General features: G+C 59.2%; 1 protein-coding gene across 1 annotated transcript in view; it reads left to right on the top strand.

Moving 5' to 3' along the window:
- The window catches only part of LOC142024612 (uncharacterized), a 74,491-nt gene that overhangs the window by 11,441 nt on the left and 43,679 nt on the right, over positions 1 to 19,371 (top strand). The window contains exons 8-14 of the mRNA XM_075016748.1: positions 414 to 423; positions 1,211 to 1,538; positions 5,402 to 5,491; positions 5,778 to 6,080; positions 7,442 to 7,610; positions 13,341 to 14,785; positions 15,160 to 15,240. Of these exons, the coding sequence (XP_074872849.1) occupies positions 414 to 423; positions 1,211 to 1,538; positions 5,402 to 5,491; positions 5,778 to 6,080; positions 7,442 to 7,610; positions 13,341 to 14,785; positions 15,160 to 15,240 (2,426 nt within the window). The remainder of the gene's footprint in view (positions 1 to 413; positions 424 to 1,210; positions 1,539 to 5,401; positions 5,492 to 5,777; positions 6,081 to 7,441; positions 7,611 to 13,340; positions 14,786 to 15,159; positions 15,241 to 19,371) is intronic.

Here is a 19,371-nt window from a genome sequence, read left to right as displayed (position 1 = left end):
ATCGAGCTCTGAGCGGGGCAGTTACTTCTTCAAGGGGATGATCTATAAACCGGCAGCGGAGTCGTTGGTTTGCAGGCAGTTCTGTGGCCTGCTGGCGCAGATGTAAAGCTGTTGTTGCTTTTTCGTTCTATCGCAGGGCTTCGTTTGGGTTTTGGGTTCGGCCGAGGGTCTGGGTTCGGCCTTTTGCGGCCGTGTCGCTGCACGGTTCTCTGAACGGCTTTGCTCCTTGAGGTGCTTGGGTCCTGCTGCGGTGGGGGTACCCAGCGGTTGTCTTGTGGCACTAGCAGGCCCAAGCTCGCGTTGCTTTGGAGGGACTTTTCTAAAGCATCGCTAGGCCTGGGAAGGTCAGGAGATTTTTGACGGTGGCGCCGTGTTCTTCATCCCTGTCGGTGATGTCCCGTCCGGTCTTGCAGTTTGGCACAGGTACGCGAGTTTGTATCCCCGTGCCAACTGCTGCCTAGTCAGTATTTCTGTCCTCGCGTGGAAAAGGGACTAGGGGAATAACCGTGGGGTCTGAGGAAGGGGGTCTGCCCCACGAACGCTCCTCACATAATAAATTATTTTATTCGCCTTTAAAGGGCTTCCTGACTGCTGCTGTGTTGTGTCAGGGTACAGATCAACACGGCCACCTCTCTTGTTATTTAGCTGTAATTTACCCCTCAATGTCTTCTAAGTGTCCCGTAAGCAGTGGAAGGATCGGTAATGCTGCTGCAATAAATGAAGGCATAAAAAATGTCTAGAACTGGAAGGGACCTGGGGAGGACATGGAGTCCAGGCCCAAGCACCCTCCCTGGCAGCTGTTTGCCCCAGTCCCGGAATGGCCCCCTCTGGGGCTGAGCTCACAATGCTGGGTGTAGCAGGCCAATGCTCGAACCACTGAGCTGTCCCTCTGCCTGAGGACATTAAGTCCTGTGGCACCTTCTAGACTAACAGATATTTTGGAGCGTGAGCTCTTGTGGGCAAAGACCTGCTTCATCCCGTGGGGGTCACGGTCTGCCCAGGAAAGCTCGTGCTCCAAAATCTGTCAGTCTGTGAGGTGCCCCAGGACTTCTTCTTGTTCTCGAAGCGACAGGCTACCACGGCTCCCTCTCCGATACGAGGCAACGTCGACCTCCTCTGGTCCAGCACATGCACTGGGGTGCAGCCGACTCCCACTGCAGTCCCAGCCAGCTCCAGGGAGAGTCCACCTAGCTGGCACCTCTCCGGAAAGCCGATTCTCTCCCGTCGCGGACCTCCGGGGTCTCTGCTACGCTCCCGGCTTTGGCCCCGGCCCCGGGGGACCCTTCGGCGTGCGGCCCGCGGCCCAAGGGGTCTCCCTCTGCCACCAGGGCAACCCAGGCAGCCTCTCCGCCTCCACCGAAGGGATCTCGGGGGCTCCAGCCCTCCTGCTTCGCCCCAGGCAGGGGGACGCGGGCCGGTCTACGCCTGAGGCCCCCGGGCGTCACGCCTCGGCAGAGCGGGCGTGCTTTGGGCGGCGTGTCCCCGTGTCGGCGGCAGCACGCTCCCCAGCAGTGCTTGTGGGGGGGGGTGCCCCACGGGTAGGTATCCCAGCATGCAACTCACCCCGCCACCCCACCGGCTCTCGAAGTTTGGGCCGTGCCGGGTGCGGCTGGCAGCACAGGCGGGTGGCGACTTTTTGGGGCGCTGGGCGCAGGAACCCCTGTAGCAGCCCCCACCCCCCATGGGGCACTGCCCCCTGTTTCGGCCCTGCCCGCCCCCCGACTGGCTGAACGCTGGGGCTATGGTTAAAGCTTCTTGGGAGCCCAGGCCCCGCCGTCTGCCCTGGGCGGCGTACCCGGGGGCCAGCAGCTGTTCTGGGGCGCCCCAGTCCTCATCGGCGGCAGCGCCCCACAGCGGCCGTCGGTCTTCGGTGGCTCTTACCACAGCCTAGGACGGTGTTCCCCACACTGGGGCACCCCCACTCCAGGGGCATGTGGAGGGACATTGGTGTGGCTGGGTCAGCCCCGGGGGGGCGTCTGGAGGGAGTGTCTCTCCCCCAGTGTGGGGGAGTCACCAGGCCCTGTTCTCCTCCCCCCCCGCAGGAGTCAGTTGGGTTATGGGGCGACGGGGACGCAGCAGAGACCTGGCTTGTGAGCACAGACCCCGGAAGCCGCCACTGCCATCCAGCTGCGGGAGAGGGGCTCCCCGATGCCTCAGCCTGCTGAGACGGCCTCGGTCCCACCAGCCTGGCTCAAACCCCAGCCGCCTGCCCCCCACAAAAGGGCTTGCCGGGCTGCCCCCTCCCAGGCTGAGCTTACTTGTGAGCAGCTCGGGCGCCCGAAACGCCCATCACCCTCTAGCTCAGGGGTGCACCGGGGGGTGGGGGAGCACGATTGGCCGCTGGGGTCATTACCAATGGTGAAATCCGGGTCCGAGCGTTCACGTTTACCGAGCGACTCACGACCACCGCCGCTCCAGTCCTGGCACGCAGCCGGCGGGGGCCCTAGGTGGGAATCTGCAGCGAGGAAAAGCAGGGCCCTGCCTGCATGAAAAGTCTGCTCACCCCGGTCTAAGGATTGGCGCGGGGCCTAGGGAAACTGAGGCTCGCACGCCGGCTTGCTACACGTTACCGTTCGGAACGTGCCGCAGAGACGGGCGCCCCCCGCCCAGCGCGAACCCCCATAAAAGCAGCAGCAAGAGCCCGCCAAGCCCCGGCGGGGAGAAAGGAAAAGACGCGTAAAAACGAGCTGGGAGTAAGTCGCCAAGTTTCAGTCCGGCCCTTCTAAGATGAAGATCTGCCGCGAGCGTGGGGAGCTGCCGTCCAGAAAGCCAGCGAGTGGCTTCCTTTAACTTAACCGGGGGGCCGCGAACGGCCTGGGGGTGGCGCTTGGGGTCTGAGGATGGTGGGGGGTGATTGGGGTCCCTGAATGGGTTCGGAGGTGATGCGGGGGGCGTGGGCAGTGAATGTTTTGGGGTGATGAACGGTCTGTATGGTTTGGGGGGGATTGGAGGTCGGTGGACGGTTTGGGGCTGATGGGGGGTAAGTGAAAGATTTGGGGTGATTGGGGGGTCAGTGGACGGTTTGGAGATGGTGGGGTCGGTGGATGGGCTGGGGGAGATGGCGGTCAGTGAATGGTTTGGGAGTGATGGGGGGGTCAATGGATGGTTTGGGGGCGATGGAGGTCAGTGAATGGTTTAGGGGTGATGAAGGTTCAGTGGGCAGTTTGGGGGTGATGGGAGATGTGGGAGTTGATGGGGGTCAGTGAACGGGTTGGGGATGATGGGGGGGTCAGTGAATGGTTTAGGGGTGATTGGGGTCGGTGGGCGGTTTGGGGGAGATGAGGGATGAGGGGTCAGTGAACAGGTTGTGGGGGCGATGGGGGTCAGTGAATGGTTGGGGGCAATGGGGGATGTGGGGGGTGATGGTGGGCAGTTTGGGGGTTATGGGGGGGTCGGCAGGCAGTTTTGGGAGTGATGAGGGGGTCAGTGAAGGGGTTTGGGGGTGATGGGGGGCGGTGGGCGGTTTGGGGGTGATGGAGGTCAGTGAAAGGGGTTTGGGGTGATGGGGGATGTGGGGGGTGATGAGGGGCTCAGTGAATGGGTCTGGAGGCGATGGGGGTCAGTGGGCGGTTTGGGGGGCGATGGGGGATGTGGGGGGCGATGGGGGTCAGTGATCAGTCTGGGGGGCGATGGGGGGTTTGGAGGTGGTGGGGGGTTGGGGGTGATGGGTGTCAGTGAATGGTTGGGGCAATGCGGGGGTCAGTGATTGGTCTGGGGGGCGATGGGGGTTGGGGTGATGGGAGTTGGGGGCAGTTTGGGGGGCAATGGGGGATGCAGGGGCGATTGGGGGTTTGGGGGCAGGGGCAATGGGGGTCAGTGAAGGGGTTGGGGCGATGGGGGGGTCAGTGGGCGGTTTGGGGGTTATGGGGATGTGGGGGCAATGGGGGTCAGTGAATGGTTGGGGGCGATGGGGGAGTCGGTGGGTGGTTTGTGGGCCGATGGGGGATGTGGGGGAGATGGGGAGGTCTGTGATCGGTTTGGGGGTTGGTGGGCGGTTTGGGAGGCGATGGGGGGTGAGGGGGCAATGGGGGTCAGTGATCGATCTAGGGCGCGATGGGGGTCAGTGAATGGTTGGGGGTGATGAGGGGGGTCGGTGATTGGTTTGGGGGTCGGTGGGTGGTTTGGGAGGTGATGGGGGAGGTGGGGGGTGATGGGGGTCAGTGATCAGTCTAGGGTGTGAGGGGGGATGTGGGGGGCGATGGAGGGTTGGAGATCAGTCTGGGGGGTGATAGGGGTTGGGGGGCAATGCGGGGTCGGTGATTGGGCTGGGAGGCAATGGGGGGTCAGTGGGCAGTCTGGCAGGCGATGGAGGATTGGGGGGCAATGGGGGGTCGGTGAGTGGTCTGGGGGTTGGTGGGGGATGTGGGGGGCAATGGTGGGGTCAGTGATTGGTCTGTAAGGAGATGGGGGTTGGGGTGATAGGGGATGTGGGGGGTGATGGGGGGGTCGGTGGGCAGTCTGGGGGCGATGGGGGGTTGGTGATTGGTCTGGGGGTGATGGGGTTGGGGGTCGGTGGGCAGTCTGGGGGCGATGGGGGATGTGGGGGGCCATGGGGGGTCGATGATTGGTCTGGGGGGCGATGAGGGATGGGGGTCAGGGGGTGGTCTGGGGGCGATGGGGGGTCGGTGATTGGTCTGGGGGGCGATGGGGGATGTGGGGGGCCATGGGGGTTCGGTGGGCAGTCTGGGGGGGTGATGGGGGTGTGGGGCCGATGGGGGGTCGGTGGGGGGTCTGGGAGGCGATGGGGGGGTCGGTCGGCAGTCTGGGGGACAATGGGGGTTGGGGGGCGATGGGGAGTTGGTGGGTGGTCTGGGGGCCGATGGGGGTCAGTGAATGGTTGGGGGCGATGTGGGGGGTCGGTGGGCGGTCCAGGGGGGCGATGGGGGTTGGGGGGTGATGGGGGATGTGGGGGGCAATGGGGGGTCGGTGGGCGGTCTGGGGGGCGAAGGGGGTTGGAGGGCGATGGGGGGGTCGGAGACCGGTCTGGGGGGGCGATGGGGGATGTGGGGGGCGATGGGGGGTCGGTGGGCGGTCTGGGGGGCGATGGGGGTTGGAGATCAGTTTGGGGGGCGATAGGGGGTCGGTGGGCGGTCTGGAGGGGCGATGGGGGTTGGTGGGGGTGTGAGGGCCGATGGGGAGTGTGGGGGCCGATGGGGGGCAATGGGGGGTTGGTGATCAGTGTGGGGGGCGATGGGGGTTGGTGGGCGATGGGGGGTGGGTGATCGGTCTGGGGGGCGATGGGGGATGGGGGCGATGGCCCCGCACGCGGTGACGGTGACAGTGACCGTGACCGGTCTCAGCCCCGGGGCGGGCAGGACCCCCCGCGCTGCCCCCCGGACCCCGCCCCCCGCGGCGCGCGCAGCCCCTCCCCCCCTCCTCCCCCCTCCCCCTCCTCCGCCAGGCCGGGCCGGGCCGCTCGCCCTCGCCCCCCCGCAGGGAGCCGCCGCCAGGTGAGGGGGAGCCCGGGGGGGGCGGGGCCGGAAGTGACTGGGTACCCCAGCCCGAGGGGGGGTTCCCGCCCCCCGCCCCCGGGCAGCGACTGTCCTGGGCGGGGGGGGGAGGAAAAGCCACGTCCTGGTCCCCCCCCGCGTGGGGCGGGGCCTGGGGGCTGGGGGCTGTGTGGGTCGGGGGCCCGGGGGCTGTGCAGGCTGGGGGGGCGGGGGGTGCAGGCCCGCGGCTGGGGGGGTGCGGGCCCGGGGGCTGTGCGGGGCGGGGGGGGTGCGGGCCCGGGGGGGCGGGGCCCGGGGGACTGTCTCACTCGGGTGCCCGCCCCCCAGCGCCGGCTGCGCCATTCCCCACTGCAGGCGCCTCTGGGGTTGCTTGGGACCCCCCCGGCCCAGCCCGGCGGCCGCACCCCGCGTGTGCGCCGGGCAGGGGGCGCGGCGAGCCTTGGGCCGGGCCGTTTCCCACGCTCCGGGGCGCGCAGGAAACCCCCCCGCGGCAGGCGGGCGCAGGGGCGGGGCGCGCGGGGACGCAGGGCGGTGATGCCGGAGGCCCCTGCGAGCCGCGGCGGCCGGACAATGGCGCGTCCCTTCGCGCGGGGGCCGGAGCGGGAGGCGGCCGGGCAGAGCCGGGCCCGGGTGAGCATCTCTCTGCGGGGCGGGAGGCGGGAGGCGGCTTTGCCCCGCTCCCCGCTCGCGCTGGGCTCGGCCCTGGTCCCGGGGCCGGTTCTGCAGAGGGAAAGTTGGGGGGGGGGTCACTGCTCAGCCCCCCACCAGCGACAGGGACTTTCCCTCCCGCCGGGACAGGCCGGGCTGCTGCAGGCGGCGGTGGAGCCGGTGCCTGGCGGGGGCTGATGTGGGTGCGAGAGAGACGGGAGAGGGGGGTCCCTTTTCCGAGCGACGGGGCGGGGGAAGCGGTGGAGCTCCGGGACTGATGGTGGCGGAGCCGCCCGGGTGAACTCCGAGCAAACCCGCTTGGCCACGTCTAGGGCTGGGAGGTGCTGCGGGGTAGCTGGGTCCCAGCGCCCCGGGCTGTGGCAGAGCAAGTCCGGCTGCGTGATCCCGGGTCCCTTTGGGCCTTAACTTTTAGGGTCTCGTGTGACACCCACCTACTTCAGACCAAACTTCCAAGCGCTCCCCTTGATCGCGCCAAGAAGTCCTGGGGCACCTCGGAGACTAACAGAGATTTTGGAGCAGCAGCTTTCATGAAAGCTGCTGCTCTAAAATCTCTGTTAGTCTCCGAGGTGCCCCAGGACTTCTTGTCCGTATCTTTAAACGCGACCGGCAGGGCGACCCCTCTGCTACCTGCCTGCACCGCGGAGGGTTTCAAATAGCCCCCGGGGGTCTGGCTGTGGTCTCGGGAGACGCCTCTGTGCTGCAGTGACAGTGGGAAAGGCCAGGAAGGTGAAATACAGGAGCAGAGTTTAGACCCTAAATCCGTCCTTAAGTCACTGCCCAAGACCAGCAGTGAGAGTCTGGGGGTCCCCTCCGCCCCCTGCCTGCCAGATGCACTTCTCCTGACTGCGGCAGTGAGAGTCTGGGGGTCCCCTCCACCCCCTGCCTGCCAGAAACGCTTCTCCCCCTGACTGCGGCAGTGAGAGTCTGGGGGTCCCCTCCACCCCCTGCCTGCCAGACGCGCTTCTCCCCCTGACTGCGGCAGTGAGAGTCTGGGGATCCCCTCTGCCCCCTGCCTGCCAGACGCGCTTCTACCCCTGACTGCGGCAGTGAGAGTCTGGGGGTCCGCTCCGCCCCCTGCCTGCCAGACGCGCTTCTCCTCCTGACTGTGGCAGTGAGAGTCTGGGGGTCCCCTCCGCCCCCTGCCTGCCAGACACACTTCTCCTGACTGCGGCAGTGAGAGTCTGGGGGTCCCCTCCGCCCCCTGCCTGCCAGACACACTTCTCCTGACTGCGGCAGTGAGAGTCTGGGGGTCCCCTCCACCCCCTGCCTGCCAGACGCGCTTCTCCAGACTGCGGCAGAGTAACAGCCGCGTTTCGCCGCAGGTCGTCCAGTCCAGGGCGCGGCAAGGCGGGGACATGGCGGTGGAGCCGGTGACCTTCGAGGAGGTGGCCGTGTGTTTCTCCGAGGAGGAGTGGGCGCTGCTGGACCCCGGGCAGAGAGCCCTCCACAGGGACGTCATGCGGGAGAATTACGAGACCGTGCTCTGGCTGGGTGAGGAGTTTTGTCCTTTCTGGTGCTAGGAGCTGCGGGGAGGGGCCTCGGAAGTACCTGGGTTGTCTTCTGTGCCGGGTTCTTCGTGGGTCCCCCAGGGAGCAGAGGGGCCGGGCCGTACAGCCCCAGCCCGAGTGTGAGCCTGTCCCCGGCACGGCCCCTCAGGCAGGGCAGCAGAGTCAGGGATGTAACGCCGGTGCTGCTCTTCCCGAACCGAGGTTTGCAAGTGAGAGACACTCACTGTCTTCCTCCCTCCCAAGGTGCACAGACTCCCAGGGCTGGAGGGGACCTCAGGAGGCATCATGCCCTGCCCAAAGCAGGAGCAACCCCAACCAAGTCATCCCAGCCAGGGCTTTGTCAAGCCAGGACTTCAAACCCGCTAGGGATGGCGATTCCACCGCCTCTCTGTTACTTCTGTCCCCTGGGGCCTCGGAGCAGGGTGTGACCTCGGGGCTGCACAGGCGTCCCACGACTCAGCTTTGCCACCTGGGCGGAGTTTCAGAGGGGTTTCGTCTGTGCTCTGCCCTCGTCCCGCCTCCAGCAGTCTCTTTGCTGGAGGCACCCAGGTGTTCTTCGCGCTTCTGCCCGCCAGGTCGGGCAGGGCCCAGTTCCTGCCACGGCTTCTCTCTCGTGCCGGTGTGCTGAGCTCTCTGAAGGTGGCTGTTGTCCGTGGTGTCTGACCCTGGCTGGGGGTGATTTCTGTGCGTTTCGGGCTGGGGCTCTGCACCGGGCGGGGGCTTGTGAAGCGATGTCCAGCTGGGAGGGCTGTTTGTGCAGCGTTACCTGGGTAGGCACAAGTGAGGCAGGATATTGTCGTGTTTCAGGCACAGCACTTGGCTTAGGGAGACCCAAGTTCAGGTTCGTGCACGGCTGTAGGCTTGAGGCCCTTGTCAGTCTCCGAGGCGGCGGCTTTCAGAGGTGCCCAGGGAAGTCAGACATCCAGCCCCTGCCAGCTGGGTGGTCTGGCCACTTTGAAACTCACCGTTTTAGCCTCTCTGGTCCCAGAGCTGGGAAATCTGCCCCCGAGTGAGAAACTTGAGGAGCTGGTCGATGTAGTTCCTCCAGGAGAAGTTGAAGAGGGGTTTGAGCACAGAGGTACCTACGAGAAACGAAGGTTTCTGGTGGCAGAGGTTCTCCTTAACCGAGCAGCCAGTCAGCACGTGATCCAGCCCGTACGATCAGAGAGTCACCGAACACTAGACTGGAAGGGACCTTCGAGAGGTCATCGACTTCAGTCCCCTGCCCTCATGGTGGGACCAAACACCATCTAGGCTATCCTCAATATACTCTGCTCGTGAAGCTGGAGAGATTCAGGCCAGTCATAAGGTGCAAATGTTACCCACCAGACGGCGGGTGGGTTCAGCAAAGAACGTTAGTTAGGGGCGCGGCCATCCTGTCTGGTGGGTTAAGTCCGGAACGCTTTGGTACCTCCTGCTTCAGCAGGTCATGGCTAGAGCAGTTAATTGCGGCTGGAGGCTTCTAACGCCAGCTCTTGAGAAGGGAGGCGCACAAGCCACAATAGGAACAAGTCACTTAAAAACGACTCCTCGGGTAAATTTATTCAGGTTGGTAAGTCCTGACAGAATTGACCCCCAGCACTCCAGCAGCCAGGTGAAGGAAGTGCTGTTGGAAGTTGTAGTGATCCTCTTTCAGAACTTGTCGAGACAGAGTGAGGCCCAGAGAACTGGAGCAGGGCAAATACGGTACCTGTCTTTAAAAGGGGACCAAAGAGGACATGGGGAGTTGTAGGTGAGTCAGCCTAGCTTCCAGACCCACAAAGATACGGGGCCACGATATTAAACAGTAAATACATAAACACCTCAAGGATAACACATGATAACAGCCAACGTGGGTTTCTTAAGAACGAATCATAGAATGGTGGAACACTAGGGGTGTGTCTACACTAGCCAGCTACTTTGAAGTAGCTGGCACAACGTTGAAATAGCACGCGTCGCGTCTACGCGTGCCGTGAGCTATTTCGACGTTGAAATCGACGTGAAGCAGTGAGAAGTCGAAATTGCTATTCCTATGCAACGATGGGAATAGCGCCCTACTTTGACGTTCAATGTTGAAGTAGGGCATACGTAGACAATCCGCATCCCGCTGCTTCGAAATAGCGGGGTCCTCCATGGCGGCCATCAGCTGAGGGGTTGAGAGACGCTCTGTCCAGCCCCTGCGGGGCTCTATGGTTACCACATGCAGCAGCCCTTAGCCCAGGGCTTCTGGCTGCTGCTGCTGCAGCTGGGGGTCCATGCTGCATGCACAGGGTCTGCAACTGGTTGTCGGCTCTGTGGATCTTGTGCTGTGCGGGCCGAGTGTGTCTGGGAGGGGCTTGAGGCTTTGCTGGCCCCTTATTTCGACGGGGAGCTCTTGTCTGTGTGGACACTCCACATTTCCTTCTGGGACGGCTCCTTTCGACGTTCCCTGTCACTACTTTGACGTGGAACATTGACAGCACCAGCCCTGGAGGACGTGTAGATGATACACATCCAAGTAGCCTATTTCGATGTCCTTACCTCGAAATAGGTTACTTCGACATAGTGTGCTAGTGTAGACATAGCCTAGAAGTGGAAGGGACCTCCAGAGGTCACCAGGCTGAGCCCCCTGCCCTCACAGCAGCACCAAGCATCGTCCAGAGTCTCTAGACCATTCCTGATCGGTGCTTATCTAACCTGCTCTTAAATATCTCCATTGAGGGAGAGTCCACAACCTCCCTAAGCCTTTTAACCCCCCGACAGTTTGTTTTTCCAACCTAAAACCTCCCTTGCTGCAGTTTAAGCCCATTGCTTCTTGTTCCATCCTCAGGGGCCAAGGAGAAGAATTTTTCTCCCTCTTCCTTGTAACCCTCTTTGAGGTACTTGAAAACAGCTGCCATGTCCCCTCTCAGCCTTCTCTTTTCTAAACTACACAAGCCCAGTTCTTTCAGCTTCCCTCAGAGCTCATGTTCTCCAGACCATTGGTCATTCTTGTCGCTCTTCTCTGGACCTTCTCCAAATCTTTCTTGAAATGTGCTGCTCAGAACCGGACACGATGCTCCACTTTGTACAGGACTCCTTTTTGATTTTGAGATCATGCGAGATCTGGCTAAGCCACGGCAGTCACTCATCATCACACCAAAATAACCTAATATCCCTCTTGGACATGGTCACTGGGCTAGCTTAAGCAGACGTGATTGAACTTCGGTTCAGTAAAGCTTTTGAAGCGGTCCTACATGACATTCTCACAAGCAAACTCGGGAGCTGCGGGACAGTTCTAGTGCTGAGAAGGAGCGGTGAGTTAGTGGGTCACAAATCGAACGGGTCAGAAATGCGATGTAGTTGTGACAGAGGCCACGTGAACCCTCAGGCGTGCGTACCAACGGGAGCGTCCTCGGCCGTGGGAGGTAATTGTCCCGATCCGCTCGGCACTGGGGAGACTTCCAGTCTCGGCCGTCACGCTGTAAGGAAGGCGCCAACCCGTTACCGGAAGCTGGAGGACAGCAAGAAAAAGGATAAAAACATCAGAAAACTTGAGCTCTGATGACAGAAACTTGTCATGTTTAGTCTTGAGAAGGGAAGACGGGAGGGCTCTCAGAACAGCTTGAGGATGGTTATATTGAGGTGGTCAGTTGCGCTGCATGTTACCAACAATGGGACCGTCACTAACTGGCTTAATACCCAGCCTGGGCGATCTGGGTGGGAGCCGAAGAGACATTTTATACAGATAGGGAAGCACTGAAATCACTTCCTAGGGAGGTGGGGGAATCTCCATCAATGGAGACTTTAAGAACGGATGAGACCTGGGGTAGGTGACGGCCCAGACCCCAGCACGTCAGAAGCCCGAGCGCCAGCCCCCCGCCGGCCCCGGGCTTAAGGCTACCTGCCTCCCACCCAGGATAGAAGCTCGTGGCTTTCAGCTGTGCCCCAACCCCTGCCTGGGGCGGCTGGGCTCAGGCAGGCCCGGTCTGTGGCCCCCCCCAGTGACGTTTGTCCTTGGGGGTTCCGGTGCAGAGACTTGGTCTGGGTTTGCGTGGCTCTGCCCCAGCCCCGAGCGCTGGCCTAGCCGGTCTCTTGGGGGCCCTGCAGCCCACGTTGCTAAGGTGCCGGTGCTGGGCTGCGGCGGGAAGGGAACGGCCACCTGGTCTCCGGGTGTTTGGTGCGCGGAGCAGGCCGAGGGGTGGGGAGAGTCAGCCCCAGGCCGAGGCAGTGGGCCAGCCAGGCGCCTGCGGGGGTAGCGCACGTCTGGTGGGTGACGGGACGGCGCGGACCAGCCGCGGATTGGCAGGAGAATAGGGCCCTGGGGCCGGCCCAGTCTGATGCTGTGAGGGGAGGAGCTTTGCTCTCGGGGCTGGAGCGGAGGCAGGCGTGTGGTGATCCTCTGCCCGAGACACAGGCGGGTTTCCTCACTTTCCCCCGACGCCTGTTTTAGGGCCGGGGAGGCCCCGGTCGGAGCCAAGCCCGGCGCAGGGACGCTGTGAGAACCGGCGGGCTCACGAGGTGTCTCCCGGGCCTGGCTCGTGTGAGGGAGCGATTATGGGGGGGCGGGGGCAGTGATGGAGACGTGATGGGCCCCATGTCTAGGGAACAAAGCCAGCTCTCAGCCCCTGGAGGACTCCGTGAGGGCGACTCCCTCAGCCGAGCAAACGACCCCTCGGCCTGGACCAGCTTGCGGGGGCTGACTGCAGTAGAGCCCAGTTCCTGTCGTGTGCGGGGAGGAGAGGAAGGGCCTTTCTGGGTCGGTTACTCCAGCTCCTGGCTCGCCCGGGATTACAGTGGATGAGAAGCTGGATGTGAGTCAACATTGTGCCCTTGTAGCCAAGAAGGCTAACGGCGTGTTGGGCTGCACAAGGAGAAGCATTTCCAGCAGATCTCGAGAAGTTATTTCCCTCTGTTCGGTGCTGGTGAGGCCGCATCTGGAGTATTGTGTCCAGTTCTGGGCCCCCCAGTACAGAAAGGATGTGGATGCATTGGAGAGGGTCCAGCAGAGGGCAATTAAAATAATTAGGAGTCCGGAGCACATGACCTATGAGGAGAAGCTGAGGGATTTGGGCTTATTTCCTTTGCAGAAGAGAAGGGTGAAGGGTGATTTAATATCAGTCTTCAACTCCCTGAAGGGGGGCTCTGAAGAGGATGGAGAGAGGCCGTTCTCAGTGGTGACAGATGGCAGAACAAGGAGCAATGGGCTGAAGTTACAGAGGGGGAGATGTAGGTTGGGTATAAGGAGAAACTGTTTCCCCAGGCGGGTGGTGAAGCGCTGGAATGCGTTGCCTACAGAGGTGGTGGAATCTCCATCCCTAGAGGGTTTTAAGTCCTGGCTTGACAAGGTCCTGGCTGGGATAACTTAGATGGGGTTTATCCTGCTTGAAGCAGGGGGTTGGACTCGATGACCCCCTGAGGTCCCTTCCAGCCCTAGGATTCTATGATCCTAGCAGTAACAGCACTGAGCTGACCAAACACATCAGCCCCTATTTCCTAGTCCCTTCCCCACCCCCACGGGACGTCCAGTTTCCAAACCCAGCGTGACCTGCCTGGAACAAGGGAGAAAACGCCAGGAATGGAAGATCCTTCGGCCCCATCCCTGTTTGAAGGGCAGGTCCCCTCCTCTCTCGGCTGGGGCAGGGTTGGGAGCTGGGCAGGTTCTGCTCCTGATATTTTCGGTCTCCCTGGCGGTTCCTTTGGATTGTTCCGCCCTTTGCCGTTCCCGTTTCCCCCACAGGGGGTGACTCCTGTCTGGGTTCTCTCTCTGTCGTAGCAGGCGACCAGATGGTGAGCGAGAACAAGGAGATGACTCAGGTGCGCCCTGGGCAACCGGAACCCCAGGGGAGAAGCCCAGGAGGAGCTGCAGGGGAGGTTTCTCGGACTCCTGTGCGGGGAGATGCGAGGGGGAGTCAGCGCAGGCCAGAGAGGCAGCGAGGGAGCCGGCTGTGGGGGAGGCGGGGTAAATCCTCTCCCCAGAAAATATCCGTCAAGCAAAAGAGAGACGCTGTTCAGCGGAGAATCCCCCCGGGGAAGACGCTCTTTGCCTGTGGCGACTGCGGGAAAAGTTTCCAGTGCAGATCAAAGCTCGCTACCCACCGGAGAACCCACACGGGCGAGAGACCGTACCCCTGCCTGGAGTGCGGGAAGAGATTCAAGCAGAACTCGGCCCTCGTGGCGCACCGCACCGTCCACGAGCCGGAGAAGGACTACAACTGCCCCGACTGCGGGAAAAGCTTCACGCGGAGCTTAACCCTCAGGGCCCACCGGAGGATCCACACGGGAGAGAAACCGTATAAGTGCAGCGTGTGCGGGCGGCCTTTCCGTCTGAGCGCCTCTCTCCTGGCCCACCAGAGAACCCACACGGGGGAGAAGCCTTACGAATGCCCCATCTGCGGGAAGAGCTGCAGTCAGAGCTCCAACCTGCTGTCGCACCAGAGAACGCACACGGGGGAGAGACCCTACCGGTGCAAGCAGTGTGGGAAGAGCTTCGGTCAGAGTTCCTCCCTCGTTACGCACCAGAGGGTTCACACGGGAGAGAAACCCTACCAGTGCTCCGACTGCGGAAGGAGCTTCGGTTACAGCGGGGAGCTCCGTTATCACCAGAGACGGGCCCACCGGGGGGAGAGGCCCTACAAGTGCGAGGAGTGCGGGAAAGGCTTTAGCAGCCTCTCTCACCTTCGCGTGCATCGTCCCACCCACACCGGAGAGAAACCCCATCGCTGCTCGGACTGTGGGAAAAGCTTCACGCGCCGGCCGACGCTCACCGCCCACCGGAGGATCCACACGGGGGAGAAACCCTTCCGGTGCTTGGAATGCGGGAAATGCTTCCGTGTGAGCTACTCCCTTTCCGAACATCGGAAAATCCACGGGGGAGAGAGACCCCACCAGTGTCCGCAGTGTGGGAAAAGTTTCCTCACCCACTCGGGCCTTTCCAAACACCAGAAGACCCACACCGGGGAGAGACCGTACCCATGCAAGGAGTGCGGCAAATGTTTCGCTAACAACGCCGCCCTTTCTATTCACCGGAGGTGCCACACCGATGAGAGACCTTACTCCTGCAAGGAGTGTGGGAAAAGCTTTCGGTGCAGCTCGCATCTCGTGTCACATAAGCGACTCCACAATGGGGAGAGACCCTATAAGTGCCCTGACTGTGGGACGGATTTCCGGAACAGCTCAAGCCTCTATGCTCATAAGAAAATCCACAAAGGGCACAAACCCTAGAAAGGTCCTGCCTGGGCTTCGACCAAGTGCTGGAACCTTCCTGAATTCCCAGGAATTTTAAAGGCTCAGGCCAGGCTGGAGTGGACATTTAACTAGGGCAAGGAGTATTTATGAAATCCTCTGCCTGGGCCGGAGCCGTGCAGAGCAAGAGGCTGAGAGAAGAGTCCTACGTTGTGACCACATTTGATTGTGACTTTGCAAGGAAGTGGGAATGTCCACCTTCACCTCCCACTTTGACTTTTGAGGGTCTGGGTTGTTTATTTGTCAAGGTCCACATTTCTTGGTCAAAATATAGTCAAGAGTTTTCAGGTTCCATTCAAAAGTATCTGGTGTCCCAATTTGGCCCATGATCCGTCTGTTGACTACCCCAGCCTAGAACCGTCTTCATCTTACAGAACGTGACATCTAAGTCATACCTGATTGTGTTTCACATCTGGATGTGCCAAGACACTGTGAGTGACAACGCCTGACTTCTCGTGAGCGCCCCAGCTCCCTGTAGAATGAATGGGGAGAGAGGCTGGTTAGCCTGGGATTCGCAAAAGCCACCAAAGGTAGCCCCTGGGAGAGGCCAGTGAGCGGCGAGGGCTCGGCCCGTCCTCCTCACAGTGATAGGCGCCTCCCTGGCCTTGCGGTTGGTGCTGGGGCGTGGGCCATGTAACTCGGCTGGAGCCTGGCACCCTGCTTGTAACCGTTCGCTGTGGAAGACCCTTCATTCCAGCCCCCCTCTGCCTGAGGGGGTAAAAGGATTTGCCAACTCTCCGAGCAGTACCCCAGCCACTGAGCTTGCCTGGCTGTGGGAGAGGCTCAGTCCGTCCCAATAAAATAGTGCCACTGTGTGCAAACGTTGTCCTTCGGCCAGAGATCAAGACCGACTCAGTAGTCGTGTGTGGAGGTCGCTCGGCTGTAAGGTGGTAACCCTGGGTCCGGTTCCTTTGCTCTGGGGGCTCCTTATGTTCTCCTGAAGACCGTCTCCCAACTTCCACCTGGAAGAAGAAGAGTGCGCACTGACCAAGGGCAGGAAGGTGAGAAATTCCACCTGGTTGCAAGCGCAGCCAGAGGCAAGCGGCCAGTTCTTATGGCCAGAATTCTGTCGGGCGTTTCCGGCCGTCAAAGGCAGTCAGACTTCGGCCTTGGAGAGCAGAATTGCTGCTCTCCAGAGCGTGGAACCCACGGGAGTGCAGTTCTGTTCCATGAAACCGGACTCCGGGGCTCTTCATGGGAACAAGCCAAAGTCCTCTAAACCGAATGAAACACAGTGACTGGAAACTGTTCCCCAATCTCAAAGGGTACAAAAGCGAAGAGTTTCACTAGCAAGCGCCATAACCAGAGCCTTAAAGCACCATTGACAAAGTCTCAAACCGAGCACTGGCGTGTCTGAGGGTGATGTCGCTGCACTTAGATGACTGCTCAGCAGAGCTGCCCTGCCGAGCTCTTTGGTTCGGTGAGGGAATAACTAAAAGCTCAGCAGTTCTTACTGCGTTACCAGAGTTTGATCCAAATTCAGGGAGAGCTGGTTAAAGTTTGTTCTCTTTCAGCTCGGTTCCTCACCGCCTGCGACTGAGAACTTGGAAGTTCGGTGTTCTCTCTTCTACCCTGGCTTGTATTTGAACCCCCCTGTGGCTGTTCTGTTCTTACGTAAGGGAAAAGTCTTTTGCGCTCTCACTCTGGCAATGTTATGCTGAAAGTGCGAGGGAGGAAAGCTGTCGTCCATCATCACAATCTCCCTACAGTGTATATTTGTGGGTTCTCTAAACTTCAGAATGCTTTTATGCCAGCTTCAGTTGTGTTGCGTATGTGAGCTACAGAGTAACAGAACGTGCTCCTCCCTATCACTGCACAGTTGCAGTCTTGGTTTTTGGATTTCACCGGTGCCTATTTTAGCTTGGTCTACTTTGAATACCCAAAGCAGGGCACCTTAGGTTAGCTCTTCCTACAGAGGGACATTACAGTGTTTCCCTGTTAGAGGTCGTCCACGAGTTCGTTTACCTCGGGTCCACCATCACTGACACCCTGTCGTTGGACACTGAGCTCAATAGGAGGATCGGAAAAGCGGCCACAACTCTGTCCAGACTCAGCAAGAGAGTGTGGAATAACAACAAGCTGTACACTCACACCAAGATGCAAGTCTACAGAGCCTGCATCCTCAGCACCCTCCTTTATGGCAGCGAGACTTGGACCCTGTACTCCCGCCAGGAAAAGAGGCTGAACGTCTTCCACTTGCGCTGCCTCAGGCGCATCCTTGAAATATCATGGAAGGACAGAGTGTCCAACACCGCTGTCCTTGAGCAAGCTGGAATCCCAACCGTGCACACCCTCCTCAGGCAGCGTCGGCTCCGCTGGCTTGGCCACGTCCACAGGATGAATGATGGAAGGATCCCAAAAGACATCCTGTATGGTGAGCTAGCCCCTGGCAAAAGACCTTCCGGACGCCCCCAGCTGCGCTACAAAGATGTCTGCAAGAGAGACCTCAGAGAGGTAGACATCGAGCTGGACAATTGGGAAGAACTAGCAGACAACCGCAGCAGATGGAGGCAGGGGTTACACAAGGGCCTTCAGAAGGGCGAGATGAGGATCAGACAGCTAGCAGAGGAGAAGCGAGCGCACAGAAAGCATAATAAGGACTTGCCAGACACCCACCACATCTGCAAGAGGTGCAGCAAGGACTGTCACTCTCATGTGGGCCTTCATAGTCACAGTAGACACTGTAAATGAAGTCCTCAACTGAAACTATGAAGGGCGCGATCCATAGTCTATGCAGACTGAAGGATGCCTACTACTACTGGAATTATCTTTAACAATCTGTTCTTGTACCTCTTCACTCAAACACCAAAATCAATCCCAGCAGTGCGCTGTCTGCCTATCAGCTCTCTCAAAACGCTCCTTAAACCCGCTTGATTAACTGGACTTTGAATGGTTATTCAAACTGCTAATAAAATGGCCCATTCATTCCATCCAATCTGAGCGACCTCTCTCTCTTCGGCACTGCTGCATAATCCTGTAGGGTCATTCTTCTATGGATGTTCAGTGCAACCGTTCCTCGCTAAAAACATGTCTGAACTATGCTGAATGTTGAGCTACAGTAATTGTGTTTATTCGACTTCGCCTTCAGAACAAAGCTTCACTTCACAAAGTTACCTTCTTACGACAGAAGTAAAAGTCGTCATCGTTTTGTTAGCTTGTGTTGAATTTACACTTTTCAGTTTGAATGTCCAATCCAACATGTCTAGTTTTGTCCAAATATATATTTTAGTTTAAAAGATTTAATATAAAATTCATTAGCTGCTTAATCTAGTCAGTCACTGAACTAATGCTAATCTGAGTTAGCTGGTATTATTTCTCCATCTAGTTGTTGAATTCTGTTAATAATGCTTAACTACCAGGGAATTTGAATTAAGTGAACGTCATTGAGTTAACGCCCATAGATTTTTGTTTATATAACACTATATAGTTAGTTTTAGAACACTATATAGTTAACCAAACTTGGTTAAACTTTAGAATTTCAAGTTTAATTGATGTCAAGTATCGGAGGGGTAGCCGTGTTCATCTGGATCTGTAACAGCAACGAAGGGTCCTGTGGCACCTTATAGACTAACAGAAAAGTTTTGAGCATGAGCTTTCGTGAGCACAGAGCACAGACATGCAGCATCTGATGAAGTGAGTCTGTGCTCACGAAAGCTCATGCTCAAAACTTTTCTGTTAGTCTATAAGTTTAATTGAGAGGGTTTTTGAACAGTCCTTGGCAGCCATTTTCTTGACCTGTTGTTAATTGGGAGAATATCATTCACATTCTCTTTGTTGATTCAGTTGCCTGTTGGTTCCTTCTCTTATATTTGCTTTCTTAAATAAATGTTTCTTCATTTAAAGTCAATTTCATGTTCATTTTGTGGCAACCCTTGGTGTATAAAAGAACCCTTGGTAAATGCATATTTGGCTGTTCCTGGTTGCAGTCTGATTAATAAATAATCCGGTGGCTGGTCTGATTTCCTGGAACTCAGCATCTGAGAGGCAGGTAATGTATGATCACTTTGGGGCCTTTCCAGCCAATGATGAATTTTGATAATTTTGGTTCTTCCCAGTCTGAATGAGCCTCGTTAGCACCGACCAAAGCTTCCACCTCAGGCTTCTGACAAAGTGGGCTGCAGCCCACGAAAGCTTATGCCCTCTTAAACGTGTTTGTCTTTAAGATGCCCCGGGACTCCTTATGAACGCAAGGTGGGAAGGCGCTGGCAGACTGCCAGAGGTGGCGCCGTTAACTCAAGCGAGGGTCGTATGCACCCCCCTGCCCCGTATGCGTAGATGTCCTTGTGGAACGGAGCAATCCCAGTTCCAAAGAGGATGAACTAAAGTGGGACCAGATCCTGGATCCATCAAACGTAACGTCTGTGTCTGAGTTCACGGCGGTTTATGCCCCAAATGCTGAAGTGACGCTCGAAGAATGTCCCTGTGCTGACAGGGCCTTATGGGCAGCTCTCCCCCGTCGAACCCCACCCTGCCTGTACCACACAGTGGCTGCAGACTGGGTACCGGTGGACAGGCCCAGGTTTTCTTCTGCAACATCTGAGCTGCAGCTTCAGCAGCGCCAC

Source organism: Carettochelys insculpta, chromosome 22 (assembly GCF_033958435.1).
Source record: "Carettochelys insculpta isolate YL-2023 chromosome 22, ASM3395843v1, whole genome shotgun sequence".
NCBI lineage: Eukaryota > Metazoa > Chordata > Testudines > Carettochelyidae > Carettochelys > Carettochelys insculpta.
This window is presented reverse-complemented; position numbering and strand designations above follow the sequence as displayed.